This window comes from Musca vetustissima, unplaced genomic scaffold, assembly GCF_032173495.1.
Source record: "Musca vetustissima isolate MV318-11 ecotype Yass unplaced genomic scaffold, APGP_CSIRO_Mvet_v1 utg7685, whole genome shotgun sequence".
NCBI lineage: Eukaryota > Metazoa > Arthropoda > Insecta > Diptera > Muscidae > Musca > Musca vetustissima.
The window spans coordinates 134551-152070 of record NW_026887687.1 but is presented as its reverse complement, the minus strand read 5'-3'; the positions used below and the strand labels follow the sequence as shown (position 1 = coordinate 152070).

Below are 17520 nucleotides of genomic sequence, written 5' to 3'. Positions count from 1 at the left end.
TTAGGCGAGTTTACTTGCGGCAAGTTTTTGTTTGCTGGAGAGAGGGGCAAGGGGAATAGAAATTGAAAAAAATTGCTCGTACCGACAATTTTCTGGCAATTCGTTTTGTGTATTTTGTTTGTAGTGTCAATAATTTGAAATACTAATCAAGAATATTTTCAAAAAAGAAATATTTTTGAAACCGAATTGCCTTGTATAAACGCATGAAGCAAGTTCAAAAGAGAACGATAATAATTGCCGCTAGTAAACTCGCCTAATGTAAATCAGGACTTATAATCGTACTTGAGTCAGTTGATAGAATCAATATAAAAAAAAATTTAAATATTGGCAAAACGTTCAGTTGTAGCTGATGCACTGTTTCAGAAACTACGAGAATATTCTACTAATAAACAATGTTTTCGATGTTCCCTTTAAGATTTTTTTCCTTTTATGTATTGGCCCATCAAACGGGAACAGACCAAATGTCCACACCATTAAACGATTATAATCTGAACGCATATATCACATATCAGTTTTGTTTATCGATAACTAATTTTTAAAATAATCAAGATAGATTAAGGCGATGTACACACTAATATTTTTGAATGTTACTCTTGCACAATTTGTGCTTGTTTGGTAGTGTGTTCTCTCATGTTCGTCAACCACGAAAATATTAATGGTTATAGTGTGTACACCGCTTTAATAAGATAGTAGCATAAACAATCGATTACTAAGATCTATTAATAAGGTCACCAAGATAACAATCGAAATCGGAAAACAGCTGTTTTTTCTCAAGTCTAATGTCAAAAATTTCGACTTTGTTTACGTTTTCATAATGGAAGTCAATTCATGTATTTTGACAGCAAACTTGAGAGGTATCGATAATCAGCTGGTCTCCCTTGGTGACCTTATTTATAGGCCATGGTAGTAGCATAAGCACAACTGTTGGTTACCAAAGAATTATTAACGGAATGCATATATCACATATCAGTTTTGTTTATCGATAACTAATGTTTATAATAATCAAGATAGATTAATGCGGTGTACACACTATCATTTTTGAATGACACTCTTGCCCAAATTTTGCTTGTTTGATAGTGTGGCCTCTCATGATTGTCATTCATTAAGCAACCACAAAAATATTCATGGTTGTTGGACAGTCAGTAATCGATAAAAAACTGTGATTCAAAAGTGATAGTGTGTACACCGCTTAAGGCGATGTACACACTAATATTTTTGAATGTTACTCTTGCACAATTTGTGCTTGTTTGGTAGTGTGTTCTCTCATGTTCGTCATTCGCTTTAATAAGATAGTAGCATAAACAATCGAATACAAAACAGCTATCGTAGTACAATGGAATGTCAGATATATTTTATAAAAACAAACGGATTCGTTTATTTTTACACATATACGTTTAGGAAATAGACATAAACACCCGTTAATAATTCTATTTTTGTTTTCCTTACAGTGACATATTTGGTAACCAACAGTTGTGCTTATGCTACTACCATATTAAATCAGCATCTGTAAATATTCTTTGGAGGTTAGAATTGGCAACGAACAAGAATACACGTGTCCCGCTTCAAAGTTTTATTTTATTAAAGTTTTCAATTTAATTGAAAAGAAATTTTCACCGGTGGTGCCTCCTGGTAATTTTTACGCCATTTTTTTATGGCTGTAAGTAATTTTCAGGAATCCAGGATGAAAGAAACAATCATTAGTGACAACGCCCTGTTAGGCGCTTGCAACTCAAGGAAACGGCGTGCTTTTGATGACGAGGAGGTTGATGTGACTTCCTATGACGTTAGCAACCAAAACCGCTTCTCAATTTTGAGTAAAATTAAATTTGTCGATACATCTAGCCAAGGTAATTCTAACAATTTGAGTGAAAGTAAGCCAGCTGCCAACAGCCGTAAGGAACGGCCCGCCAAGAAAAGTCCCAACAACGTGGAACCAAAAAATAAGTTTTGTCCACCCATCTTCATTTATGATCAAGATATAAACTTGTTGGCAAAGCAACTGGAAGAGAGAGTGCCAGCCGGCTCTTTCATAATAAAAAATGTGAACAAACATAAAAGTAAACTGTACTTTAACGACGCTTCGCTGCATAGCGAAATGATGGCGATTCTTAGAGAAAATAAAGTAAAATCATACTCTTTTACCCCTACTGAACTAAAACAAATTTCCTTGGTGCTGCGTGGTTTGCATTGTGGTTCCTCCGTTATTGAGGTTAAGGACATTTTGGATTCTGAGGCGCCGGGCATTGTAGCCCATGTCTCGAAGTTGGTGACAAAACACTCAAAACAAAACAACTATGACACCGGGCTTTTTTTAGTTACGCTACACCCAAGCAAAACCAAAAACGATATTGTTCACATCAATAGAATTTTACATCAAACCGTCTATTGGGAAGTTCCCAAAAACAAGGAAAAGGTCATTCAGTGCAGGCGCTGCCAACACTGGGGGCACATTGCCAAAAATTGTAATTACCCGTTTAAATGCGTTAAGTGCAGCGACAGTCATGAGCCAGGTGCTTGCTCATTAAAAGAAGCCGAATCCAATGTCCCTGTGTGTTCAAACTGCGGTGAAGCCGGTCATCCTGCCAGCTGGAGGGGTTGTTCCTCATATAAAAAATATATGGAAAATAGAAGAAATCTATTGAGAAAATCCAGAGAGCAGAGAGAGGTAGCGGCCCAGCAAGTTAAGAAGTCGATTTCTGCAATGATTGTTCCTGGTAAGTCCTTTTCCGGTTGTTTTTCTTCACCACCAACTTCCCAATCAAATGCATTGATTGACGAGTTTTTAAAATTGTCAAAATATTTTATGGAGCCCGAAGTTCTGACCTTAGAACAAGAAATCGAGAGATTCTTGAACGAATACCGACATATGCCAAAAAGTGAAGCTAAGGCTGAGTTTCTTCGTATTTTAAACAAAGTTAAAAATGGTCTATAAGGCTCTTAATATTATGACTTTTAACGTGCGCTCGCTCGTAGACAAGATGCGGCAAATTGAATTACAAAATATGTTATTTTATAATAAAATTGATGTTTGCCTCCTACAAGAGCTTCATCTGAAAAACAAACGGCGAATTTACATTAAAGGATACAAACTAATCTCTGACGATAGTCCTCTGGGTGTAGCAATTTTAATTAAGGACAACACTTTTTTCAAACGAGTAGCATTGGAAGATGTGCGGTTTCACACAATTTTTCTCGAAATAATTCTTAAACATGGCGGTGCTGCGAAAAGGTACATGATTGGATCCTTATACATCCCTTCAAATTTCCCCAGATTGGACATAATTTCAGGTCTTGATAAAATTTTCAACCTTGCTAATAATTATGATGGTATGATTGTTGGAGGTGATTTAAACTCAAAAAACCCTTATTGGGGAGATCGTATCCAAAACCCGAATGGAGTTTCTCTTTGGAATTGGCTTCAGGACAACGTAAGTGACGTACACAGAATCTGTGATGTGAATCCCTCATTCCCAAATGGGAGCTCATACCTTGATCACTTCCTAATTAGCAGGCATCTTATCTCCTTTAACCCGCCTAATTACGAAATTTCATCTTTAGCTTCGTTTTCAGATCACTACCCACTAAAGTTACAATTGCGATTAGCTGACCTTGAATTCAATGTAATACCATCTAATTCATTCCAATCGTTTAAGAATACCAATTGGTCTCATTTTAAAAGAGATCTTGATGCAGCCTCATCAGTCCTTTTGCCACCTATCAACAGGAATCTGAGCAACCCCGAAATTGATAATATCGTGGACAAATTTTCTCAAACCCTAGCAAACATGGCTGATAGACATTCCACCAAAATCGAACTAAAAAATGGCAACTGGCCTCTGCAAGAAAACATTAAACTATTTCTAAGCCAAAAGCATAGGTGGCAGAAACAATTAAAGAGAATTTATCATCGGAATGGCAATCGAACTTCTCCGGAATATAATATTCTGTCAAAGCAGATCTCCTTGCTAAAAATAATTATCAATGACTTAATCAGATTGGAGCAAGCTAAAAGGTTTGGGAAGTTCCTGCAACAAATTACCCCCGGTCCATCGGCTTTTAAGCAGATTAACAGAGTCATCGGTAAGAGACAATCATTACATAGCCACTGTATTACATATAATAACATATCGGCTACAATTGATGAAGATAAATGTACCCTATTTCACAATTATTATGGATCAGTTTTCAGCGAGCAAGCCCCAGATAGCCCTGTGGAAAACATAGATTCCAGGATTGGTCGTTGTTTGGAAAACCTTCCTCGTCAAATTTATACCTTTAATGATGATTTCACATCCCTCGATAATGAAGACCTTTACCACTTCACAAATTCGGAGTCTGTTAAAAGCATAATTGCCGCTTCTAAAAACAAGAAATCCTGCAGCATTGATAACATCTCGAACTACATACTGAAAAAGATCCCTGAGTCGGCCATAAAACTCTTAGTCATTGTCTTCAACAACTGTCTTAATAATGGGCACTTCCCCCCATCGTGGAAGATTTCAAAGATAATTCCCATTAAAAAAAAGAACTCCTCAGAAAATGTGGCTGATTTCAGACCTATTTCACTTCTCTCTAATATCGGAAAACTTTTTGAAGCTGTGTTAAAATCAAAAATCGAAAATGAATTTGTTATAAATCCTCTTTCATACTACCAGTTTGGATTCAGGCCTGGAAATTCGACGCAACATGCACTTCTTAAACTACACTCGGATATTGTCTACAACCTAAGATTGCAGAATTCAACAGTCGCAGTATCATTAGACATTCAGAAAGCCTTCGATTCGACCTGGCATAAAGGTATTATTTACAAGCTAATTGAACTTAATGTTGATCCATTCCTCATTAAGTTGTTACATAACTACTTTCAGGACCGCAAATTTTGTGTCCAAATTCAAAATGCCATTTCGGACTTTGGAGAAGTAAGAAGCGGAGTCCCGCAAGGGAGCGTCCTAGCGCCCCTCTTATTCAATTTATATCTTTATGATTTCCCACACCGCCACTTAAACTCGCAAGCTATCCTGTATGCAGATGATTGTCTTATCTATTCGCACAACCAATTTCCAGACGAAGCTCGTAACGCAGTTGCCACACATCTCAACATCATTAACAACTTTTACAAAAAATGGGGCATTAAAATAAACCCCACAAAATCTGAAGCTATTTGCATTCGCAATGCAAGTGGCAAATGTCATAGACTGGTGGTGCCGCAAAGTAAAAACCTCTCTCTTCCGCTTGATGGTATCCAAATTCCATTCAAAACATCATTAAAGTATCTAGGTGTAACCTTTAGTTACCTATTTCGATTTAATCAGCATGGTCGGCTTATCACCACCAAAGCAAAAAAGGTTGCTGGAATGTATGCTGGTATCCTCAAGAGTAAATATATGCCATCACAGACAAAACTTCTAATTTATAAGGTAGCGATACGACCTCTGCTCATCTACGCTTTCCCTATTTGGTTCTCCATTTCTCCTGTGGTGGCCAACAACATGGAAATATTCGAGAGAAATGTCTTACGCAAATGTTTGAACAAAAACTTCCAATGCCCTTCGAAACGTTACTCGAACGAATTCATTTACACCAACGCTTCCATCAAACCTCTCTGTCACTATGCGATGCAACAACACCTAAAATTCGCCGAAAGACTGGAGCATCACGAAAATCCATTAATGAACGAAATCTTTGAAGCAAACCACAATACCACATGGACTTCGTCTACATACCTATCGTCAGTAGGAATACTTCACGAAGATCTTAATAATGTCAATCTAACCTCACCTCCTCAATTCTATATCAAGGCTGTGCCTTGTTCGCATCGAGGATAAAATCTTACGTCTCCAGTATTATATGTTTTTAATGTTTTTTGTATATACGCTTATAATACAATTATATGAACGCTATAATTTCGTAATCTCAATTATAAAGATTATTATCCGTTTATACTTGTATATGTACATACTGTAATTGTACTTTCGATTTACATTGTTATAAAAAAAAAACGATTATTGTTAATTTCATGTTTTTATTGTTACAGGAAATTTATTGTTATCCTGTTTTCTGTTAGGTTGTTTCCCTTAATATTGTTAATATCAGACCAAGCTCTGTACAACACCGTAAATGTCGTGAGCAAACATTGTTTTTTATACTGTCACTATATTACATTAAATGTATTTTAAAAGAACTATTAATTCGTATCGAATTGAAGATGTCAACACTGTTAGAGTTTATTAGTTCAATACGTTTACAGAACTAAAATCAACATATGCTATTGTTTGTTACTAAATATAAAATTGTAATATCTGATAAAAAGAAGTCTCAATAAAGAAAATTGAAATTGAATTGTAAATATTCTTTAAACGACGCCGTTCCTAATATTTTTCAATTGACTTCGTTGTTTAATGTTGAAAGGATGCAAAATGTTCCCTAACTCTACCTGCAGTTTCTCAATAGCAGGTAGATGCTCATATGCGTTCAGAACAATAGCTCATTTACAACATATGGACAGTGGATTTCCCACTTTTAGGATTTAAACTATTGTTCTTAAAATTGCCAGTTTCAATATTTTGTACACCATTACTTTATGACTTTCAGCGAATCAGAATACTTAAGAATTTCTTGAACACATAATTAAACAGCACACAAATAATCAACAATAAGTCATAAATACAGGTAAATCTGTTTGACATGAAATGATGCTATCGAAATATTGTTATTTTTTGTTGCAGTCATGCCAATATGACATTTAATTGTTTTCTGACTTTCGCGGTGTTTAGTGTTGCAGTGTTTACAAACAAAGACTAAAGTAATTGGTTTCATTATTTCAGAAAACATTTTTGAAAATAATTTTGAAAATAATTGAAATAAATAAAGATTCAACGCATTTTTAAAATATATTTGTTGGAAAATAAATAGAAAAATATAATAATTTGAAATAAATGAATTTTTTTTCTTATTGTTTACAACTATTTTGCCTTCAAATTGTTGTCGTGAGACATATCGACACAGGCGAACCCACCGCCATATTATTACCAATTCCCTTGTCAACCACTTTCGTCAATGTTGCCGTACTTCTGCGGCAAGCGTTGCCGTATTGCTGTAGCGATTAAAGTGCTTTGTCGTCGGCGATATATTTTTTCTAGTGGTTAATTTCTACAAAAAATTCTGGAAAATATTGCAATTAGTGCATATATTTTGCACGCAAATACAAAATAAATGTGTATTTCCACATTTGTCAGCCGATACGTCCGCGTTTGAACTTCCGATTGCATAATTTGCGGAGTTTTCAGTGGCGGTAGTGAGTGAAAAGTGATTTCACAAAACGACGAAGAAAGAAATAATATAGAGACGTTCGCGTACAAATGCGCGTGTGTTTGTGTGTGTTTTGAAATACTCGTGGCTTCTTCATGGCAAATTGAAAAGGAAAATTTGTTCCTTGAGATTCGTGGAAACTACGAAAACCCCCTCCCGAAATAAACACTATAGATTGTGTCGAAAAATTCCGTCAATTTGGTTACGAGAAATTTGTCATCTGTTTTGACAAAGGGAAAATAACCATTCCTGATCGATTTTGGATGCATGTAGTGTGTATAGATTAAAACACAGGCAGCAGTAGAAGAAGCAGCAGCGGATCATAGCGTCGACGCCGTCTCTAAATAGCAGCGTCAGCAATCGTATCAAAACAACGCAACTAAACAGCAATAACAAGCGTCGGCATTCATTGTCAGCAGAGCAAGCGTCGTCGTGGTTGTCGTCGTCGTAATAGTAGCATACCTGTACTTTTTTCTCTTCCCAATGTATGCATAGCAAAAAATATTACAAAAAAGCAACAAAAACAACAATTAAGAGATAAAATTGGAAAGTGATGCTTAGTGTTTAAATGCTGAAGTTTGTTTTGCCCCGTGTTTTGTTTGAAGTTTCCCCCTCATCATCACCACCACTTTGCTATTCCTCATCCAGTCTCCTATATACCCCAATTGCTTGGTTGTGATAAAACATGAGTGGAATGCCAAGTCCGTCACCTGTTCGCAGCAATAATGGTGACCGCGACAAAGATTCCATGTGGTATTTTACGGCAGAGGATTTGGCCAATTCGCCCAGCAGGCGTAATGGCATCTCACCCGATCAGGAATTGTCTTATCGCCAGATGACCGCTTATCTTATACAGGATATGGGCCAAAGGCTGCAAGTGTAAGTATTGTCGAGGACCTACGCGCATACAACATAATGGCCATTGTTAATTGAGGATTCTTTTACCTTTAGCTCACAATTGTGCATCAACACTGCCATCGTGTATATGCATCGTTTCTATGCATTTCATTCGTTTACACAGTTTCATCGCAATAGTATTGCTGCCGCAAGCCTGTTCTTGGCCGCCAAAGTGGAGGAGCAGCCACGTAAACTAGAGCATGTCATAAGGGCGGCAAATAAGTGCCTAAGTCAGCCGACTACCTCTACAACGGATGCCTACTACATCGAACAGGCTCAAGATTTGGTCTTCAACGAAAATGTCCTACTACAAACATTGGGTTTTGATGTAGCCATCGATCACCCACATACTCATGTTGTGAAAACATGTCATCTGGTTAAGGGTAAATATGAACTGAACTTTAATAGGGGTTATGATTAAAATTGATATACTGGAAAGTGTAAGCATACGCGTAAAATTGAAGCGGACAAGTGGTCATTAATTGGTTATGATATGAAGCTGTCCTCTTGCACCTCTATGCCAAATATATTGATATTGTAAATATTCCTAGAATAAGTAAACGCTATTTAATTTCAATATAAAATATAGTAGCTTCAATCATAAAGGAAGGGAATATTGGATTCATATTAGGATATTTAAAATTTCTAAATTCTTCTGATTGTATTGTAAAACATAACACACGTTCAATAAGCTATAATTATATTTAATATTTACATAATATATGTTTGTTCCAAAATTTACTTAATTACTATGAATATGAAACCATTAATAATAAAATGTATCTTTCTATATTTCAGCTTGCAAAGAATTGGCCCAAACTTCCTATTTTCTGGCATCGAATAGTTTGCATTTGACTTCAATGTGCCTGCAATATAAGCCCACAGTTGTAGCCTGCTTTTGCATTTATTTGGCCTGTAAATGGTCTCGATGGGAGGTAAATATCTGGTTTATACTTGGGGACAAATTGTTGGAAATCAAGATTCATTTTGTCCCTTTACCACTTTTCTTTGCTTTTTCGCACAATAGATACCTCAATCGACAGAGGGGAAACATTGGTTCCATTATGTTGATGAGACGGTGACGATGGATTTACTTAAGAAACTTACGGACGAATTTATTACGATTTATGAAAAGAGTCCTGCTCGCCTCAAAGCCAAATTGAATTCTATAAAAGCTATGGCCCAGGGTGCCAGCAACAATCGTCAAGGACAAGTGAAAGAAAAGAAGGGCGAACAAGATTGGAAGATGGCTGACATGATGAAAATGTATCAACCAGCTGGCGACAATGGACCTGTGAGTGGTAACAATAGCTCACAGTCTTCCTCCCAGTATGGAGGACAAGGACCATCGGCAGGCGATCAGTCGCAATCGAATATGGCGGCTACAATGCTGCCGCCGCCACCACATCAACCACCACCACCTCAGCAAATGCGCAAATCCGAAATGCACTCGTCCTCCAGTCAGCATCGTTCACATCACAGCTCTTCATCGTCCTCCTCGTCATCGTCTTCACACCATCCCCCCAAAATCGGCTATCCTGCTGGAGATGTTCCCGGTAATAATTTTATTTTTCTATTTCTTACTTTTAAACAGATTCTAATGCTTCTGCTCTTAAAGACCACAAGCTCGGTGTCGGCCACAAACAACAACAACAGCAGCAGCCACCCTATGGTACAAATTTGGTTAGTCGTCAGAGAGATCACTCCTCGTCTTCGAATCACAATCCATCATCGATGATGGCCCCATCGTCAAAGTCCTCATCTTCAAGCTCCTCATCTAGGTCGTCGATGTCAAACAGTATGGTTGGACAGCAATTACCTCGCCAATCTTCGCAGGGTCATTCAATGGATGTGAACTATCACAAATCAAGGGATCGTAATATTCCACCTCCTCCTCCAGGTTCACACACTCTGCCGCCCCATGGTATGCCTCACAAAATGGCTCAAAAGCAACAGGACCCCGGACGTTCCATGGCAAAAGATCATTCTGGCCGTATACCCCCGGAGCAACAACAACAATCCAAGCCAAGTAACAGCAACAGCAGTAAAGCATTTTCTTCCTCATCTTCATCATCGCAACAATACGGCGGTAACCAACAAATTCCTCCAGGCGGTGTGGCCAATCAACCGACGAACAAAATGGATGCAATTCATGATATGTCGCGCAATATGATGCAACAACATTCATCCAGAGGCTATAATCAGCCTGCGCCGCCGCCACCCCAACAGCCAGCAAACGGTCCTCCAAACAACTTAATAAATTTCCATCAGCAACAACAGGGATCACGACACAGTAGCAGCAATAACAGCAACAATAACAACATTAGTAATAGTAGCAGTCTTAAGCATGAACAATCTAAACAACAACAACTTTCCGTCCATATGCAACAGCCCACACAAACTTCAACACACAACCACAAACAGTTAATACCGCCGGAGTCTAACTACCCCGGTATGCCACCAACACAACACGATCTACAACAACAGCAATCGCATACAGCATCATTGCTAAGCAATAACTATTGTAAAATCGAACCTCTACCGCATTCCGCCGAAGACCATGCGATGTCGCAATTCTCAGCTCATCAGAATCCTGTCACAAAAACAGTGAGCTCCATGTTCAGCCCAGAATGGAACGAGAAAATTCCCGAGCAACACGATACGCACTCGCAACAGCAACAATCTCATCCACAACAACAGCAGCAGCAACCCCAACAATCTAAGCAACATCCAATGCCACAAAATCTTAATTACAACAACAATGGAGGTATGTCACACAATGTCAGTGTTGCCGAAGGTTATGCAGGTTATAAGTTAGCAGGCACTAAAGAAAGTCCACCAAAAGTGAAGAGCGAAAAAGACACGCCTTCAAAGAAAGACAAAAATCGTTCCTCCTCCAGTAGCCAACAAGATCCTTCGCCTAATTCTGGTCGAAACAGTACATCGTCGTCTGGAGCAAATCAACCACAACCAATGTTGAAATCAGTGAAACTCGAAGGTCAAATGACAAGCCTCAATGAACTTGCTGGTACAAGTAATGCTGCTGGTAGTATTGGCGGCGGTGGTGGCGGCATTAAGAGACCCAATGAGCAACAGGCCATCAAATCGGAGGACGACATTCACTTACGCGATAGTAAAATACGAAAATTGGACAATGCAGGTGATACAGGCAAACATAACCAAGTGGTTAATGGCATTGAAACCAATCCGGATTTGGTTAGAAATCTCTTGAAAGAAAGCCTGTGTCCTCCGGCCGGTCTGTTAAAAACGGAAAATTCGATCGTAACACCCAGTTTGCAGCCTCCAGCTGAACTATTTGAACCTACGGCAACAAACACCACCACTACCTCAATCCCAAATCCTGCACACAATACCTCCAATTCTTCGGTAACTGCAGCGAATGCTGTACTCTCTGGAAATTCAGATGTTAGTGCCATGGAAACTGAAGAGCATGGCACAAGTGGTGGTAAATCTGAAAAGAAGAAAAAGAAGGACAAACACAAGCACAAGGAAAAGGATAAGGACAAGTCGAAAGATAGGGAAGAGCGTAAGAAACACAAAAAGGACAAAGACCGCCACAAGGACAAGGAAAGAGAGAAGGACTCGGAAAGTGCAGAGCATGTTAAGATTAAGATATCCAAGGAAAAACTTGAATCTGCGGGCGAGCCGATTGGTTTTAAAATTAAAATACCCAAAGATCGAATTATGGGAGATCTTAGTTCACAGCCAACAACGAGCCACTCTTCACACACAGAAGCCGCCCCGCCTGTTTTAAAGATAAAAATATCGAAGGATAAACTTGAAACGTATAGCAGTGGATCCTCATCGACAGATCATGCAGCAGGAGGTGGACAGGCAGCACATCCATCATATGGCCATAATAGCAGTAGTCAATCCTCCTCGGCATATGCCCCATATGGCAGCTCTTCACACTCAAGTTCAACGAACACGCATTCGAGTAGCAGCAGTAGTAAAAAGAAAGATCGTGATCGTGAAAAGGATAGGGAGCGTGATAAGGAGAAGAAACGACAACATGAGTCCTCCTCCAAATCCAGTGGTGGAGGCAGTAGCAGTAGTCTAAGTGCGAATGCAAATGTCGGCAGTATGGGTGTAGCATCGAATGGTTCGTTAGCCGGTGGAAGTCATAGCTCCAGCGCTAATGTAGGTGGTGGCAGCAGCGGTGGTAATGGAACAACACAAAAAACTCAATATTCTAGCAAGGTACAGTAAATTTAAGTTTACTTTGATTATGGTTGTTGTTGTCCGAAAACAAGCACACACATTCATCTACCCGCACCCGGGAAACATTTGGCTTTGTTGACGAAAGGTTGATGGTTGATCCTTTTTATGTTTTTATTTTTGTTAAATATTAGTTTCTATATGATTGAATTGTTGTTGTGATTTTGTGGCAATTGCAGATTTTGCCTCAAATCAACCTCTATGTCCTGCAACAAATACACTAGTAATCCCGGTGTACATTCTAACCGGTGTACATTTGTTTTTGGGCTACATTATTGTATGCTTCATAAGCTACATACACAGCGTATTAATTATGAAGTTATATTTTGGTTACTCCATAATGCAGACACTCACACACACACACTATATACGAGGATCTTGTTGGTGGACATATGTACAAATTATATTCCACATAAAACTACATGCTAGATCTACGTGTATATATTATTAATACATTTGCACATACAAATATCAACACATGTAACGCACACACACACACACCTACTCCATACCATTAACATTTTATATTAACTACTATACATAAATACATACATACATAACTCTTTAGTTTATTTAATTTATAGAAAATATAATAATTTAAGCTAAAAATGCAACCTTACCAACTATATACATATATATTTTTTAATGTTTTAAACACTCTCGCAAACATATATAAATACATACTTGCAAACACTCATAGCATTAATCATAACTGTTAAAAAAGAAAAAAATGAAAATAATCATGAAAAGAATGAAAAAAAAAAAACAAATGCAAACTCATATTCATCAGTCGTTTTAAATTTATTTTTATTTTTTACTTACATAATAAAGGTGTATATAATATACTCTATACTCGTATCTCTACTCTATATACATATTTCTGTATAATACAAATTATTTACAAAAACGCATTTATAACATTTTGGAGGTTATGGTAACGGTTTTGGGGTTTTCCTAAATGGTTTTGGTAACAAAAAAATCGAAAGAGTGTTTAATGATAATAACTACTACATGTTCGGAAAATATACAATTAATAGAATGTGACGAAATTGATGTAAGTGGTGCTTTGCATATGCTTAACAATTTATTTATTTTTTATTTTATTTATTTCAAACTTAACATGTATAACGAAGCCTTTAGGCCAATAAAGAATATATTCACAATATTTCAAGTTGTAAATAATAAATGATAAAAGAATAAATCATACAGCCTCCACTTACATCTCTTTCATTGCATTTACGTAAAAGTTTTCCGATTTTCTTGACTGGCCAGTATTATAACTGTATAATAATGTATTTTAGCACAAGAAGGAGATTTGTACATACATATATATGCTATCTAACTTCTCTTTTTTGTCATATATATTTTCTAAATTCATATCAAATAATTTTATATTATATTGGTACATTAATTAAGGACCAAAGTAAACATATAATTTAAAAAAAACTCTTCGAAAGTAAACTTCGATTCTCATAGTTTTCTGGTCTACGTTGCCACAACATTTTTTCCAGATTAATCAAAGTAATATGAGCCTTCTTTTTGGAGAATCAAATGAGTCCAATGATGACGATGATGATGACTACTAGAAAATAGTTATGACTTCCTGTTTTAGCTGTATCCCCACTGCTAGATTTTGTTGTATGCCTATTATATTCTACATATATATATATATATATATATACAAAATATTGGTCTATAGACTTTATTGTGTAAATACAAGTGATTCCAAGCGTACAGCCCAGCCGTCAACGGTCATATAACAGCAAGATATTTTAGTTTGTTATGTTTATATATTCTTAAGTTTCGTAACGAGAAAAAAGTTTAGCGTTATTTAAGGATATTATGATTATTCAAACAATTAGCAAGCTAAAATAGCACACAATTTTTTATTTTATTTTTATGAAAGACGTTATGTGTTTATTTTCATTTATTATAATTATTATTACTACATTTTTTACAATCCACAAACACGTCTTAAAATTTAGCAAAATTGTTTTTTTATTTGCAGAAATAAATATATTTTTATTAGTATTTATTGCAAATTATATAAAAAATAAAGAAATAAAAATTGATTTGCTTTCTTTGGAACATTTTAAATGTTAATAATGAAACAAATACTTTGAAATAAAGAAAAACATTTTTTTTGATTTTATTTAATTAGTGTTTTGTACTGACATGGAAAATAACTAACATCGAAATTATTTTTAACGACATATCGATCATAACGACGGTATCGAAAAGTCCCGAAAGAAGTTTTGTCCTTTAATGGATATTGCTTATAATGATAGTCGCTTGCTACGAAAATTTTTATTTGCGAGTAAAAAACTCCCAGAACCGAATAATAAAACACTATGCATTTCAAATGAAGTGATTTATATGGAAATAAATTTAGAGAACTATCGGTTAATAAAATATTAAAAGGTTGCGTTCGACGGCTTACTAAATGATATCATTGTAGAAATATAAACAACTATATTATTGATCTAATCACATAGTACAATTCACGGGAAAGGCTAAACAATACACGTTTAGGAATAGCCGGCCGATTTCATGTGTTTGATCATATATGCTACATTTTCCGATCGATTTTTATTGCGATTTTCTGGTTTCCAGGAGAAGAGCATTGAATTCATGCTAATTTTAGACAGACTTCGACTTGGACCTAGAAAAGAAAATTAAATTAATATTGTCCATCTTTGTTGCAGAAAATCAAATTGTTCTGATAATATATTTGATTACCAATAATCACCAATAGGTTGATTATTTTGCCGCTTTGGGAACTCAGAAAAACTATATTGTTTACAAAATTTTTATTACGGCACAATATCCTCGATGAATTGTTAAGAAAAACTATGGCAGACTTCCGATCATATATTCTGAAGTTCAGTTTGCGAAAACCAAAATCCATTGCCACGATTTTCTTTATCTTTATATCCCAAATTTTCAAATTAATTTGCTGAAAATATCCTCCAAAAAAAGATCTGTCAATAAGGTCCATGGTTTTTAGCGATCTGAACCCTATTTAGCATTAAATAATTTATTTGTACCCATTAGATTACATATAGCCGTACTGAATTTGTATCCTTTCCATGTCAGAACAAATACAGATTTATAAAATATATTTTTTTTATATTTACGGCATTATTTTACTCTATCGTGGAAAAATAATAACGATTACAGTATACAGTTCTTCTTCATGTTCACATACAAACAAAATTGTCAACGTATGTAAAGAATGTTACAAATATATTGGGTGAAATTGAGGTTACATGTTTTTCGTCAATTCCAACTCAATGTAATTTCTATTTGTTATTCCGGTTTTGAACTAAATTTTCACTATATGACAACTTGCAAAATAGTTAAAGAACACATTTAAACTTTATTTATTGAAAATTGGACCACATTGAATTGTATGTGAAAATGAAAGCTCGCCTAAAGATCTCCAATATGTAAAAGTAAATGTTTTATTATTTTTTCACGAAAAGCTATTTAAATTACAGAAAATTTATACAACATTTGTAATGAAATCTAAAATAAAATCGTCATCCATAAGAAATCATTATATTTGCATTTATAATATTTTTTATATACATACATTAAAATCCAATTGTTTGTATATAACAAATTTACTATCTAATTGCTTTTTCACTTAATGTATTTCCAGTTTTGAAAGGATCTTAAACTATAGACTTTCGAAACAGTAATAGCACCGAAGAACCAAATAAAGCCAGAGATAAACATAAGCGACGATGAATACATAAACAAACAAAAATAAATAAAAACAAAATAAGATCATATGTTTAAGCTATAAACAGGTGTTGAATGATTAAATACACAACTACACACACATATACATACATAAATATTTTTTATTTATAAAACAACAACTTAAGATAACTATTATCAACAAATTGTTAAACATTAAAAAAATGCAATAAGACCCCCCACATATACAACAATACATGCCTACTACATACACATTATTACAAAACAAAAATATTCTTCATATATGAAAAAAGAAACAAACAAAATTCTAAAGTAAAACAAAAAAGAAAAAACAATAAACAACTTACAAAACATGTTGAGTGTATTCTATTCTATTTGTTGAAAACTTAAAACAAGAAAGTTAATGTTATAACTGAAAAAAAACAAAAATAAAAGTGAGAAATGTTTTTATCCAAACAAATTAATAATTCTATAAATATAAAACATACATACATGTCAAATACATACACAATGTAATTGCGAAAAAAGCAACAAAGGAATGCTACAATTGAAATGCTTTCTAAAATGAAATAAATTCGCATACAAATTAAAAGTAATATTATTAAAAATACAAATAGAATCTTATTAAAACAAAAAGGCAACCTCCTTGTCCAAATGACAGGTAATGAGTGAAGAAACATGAACATAATATAAAACTATTCCACAACTACTTCTTCAGCTCTTCAAAGGAAACAAATACTAAAAATGCTAATGCTAAAAAATAAATATGAAGGTTATACCACCTTCAGTTATTATGATATGCGATATCAACAATTACAAAACAAAATTGTGAATAACAAGGATATACTGTTTATTCAATTTCTTCATATACATATATATATGTATTGTATTAATTAATTTTAACAAAACAAAAAAAAATTAACAATTTGGATTACACAAAACCTCAAGAAAAAACTCCCGCCCAATGTGTTAATTGGGATTTGTAAAAGAAACAACATAAAATTTATTTTTATTAAAAACAACAATTGTCGTTTACAGAAAACTTTGTTGAATTTGTTTTTCGTTTTAAGAATTACTTATAAGTTTTGGCTTTTTTTTTAATAAATATTTTAAAAATGAAATATATATTTTAGATATATTTTACACAAATGTTATGTATTATAATAACAGCAAATACTTGTGTTCTCAACTATAGTTCAATTTTTTTAATAAAACTCAAAAGGATTACAATATTTTCAAAATTGAAGAATTAATTATTTATGTTTTTTTTTTTAACCTCAAAACTAGTATTTGTTTTTTAAAATACCAGGGTTAATTCCTAGTACTGGAAAGCATGGCTATCAAAAACCC

General features: G+C 34.9%; 1 protein-coding gene across 1 annotated transcript; it reads left to right on the top strand.

Annotated features, from left to right (window-relative positions):
- Positions 1–7671: 7671 nt before the first annotated feature.
- LOC133335349 (cyclin-T) lies at positions 7672–12288 on the top strand (the record flags this gene model as incomplete). The annotated part of the gene is made up of 5 exons (XM_061543632.1): positions 7672–8187; positions 8260–8588; positions 9004–9140; positions 9233–9761; positions 9824–12288. Coding segments are annotated over exons 1-5 (3654 nt in total), but the record flags the coding sequence as incomplete, so codon positions are not given.
- Between the last annotated feature and the right edge of the window lie 5232 nt (positions 12289–17520).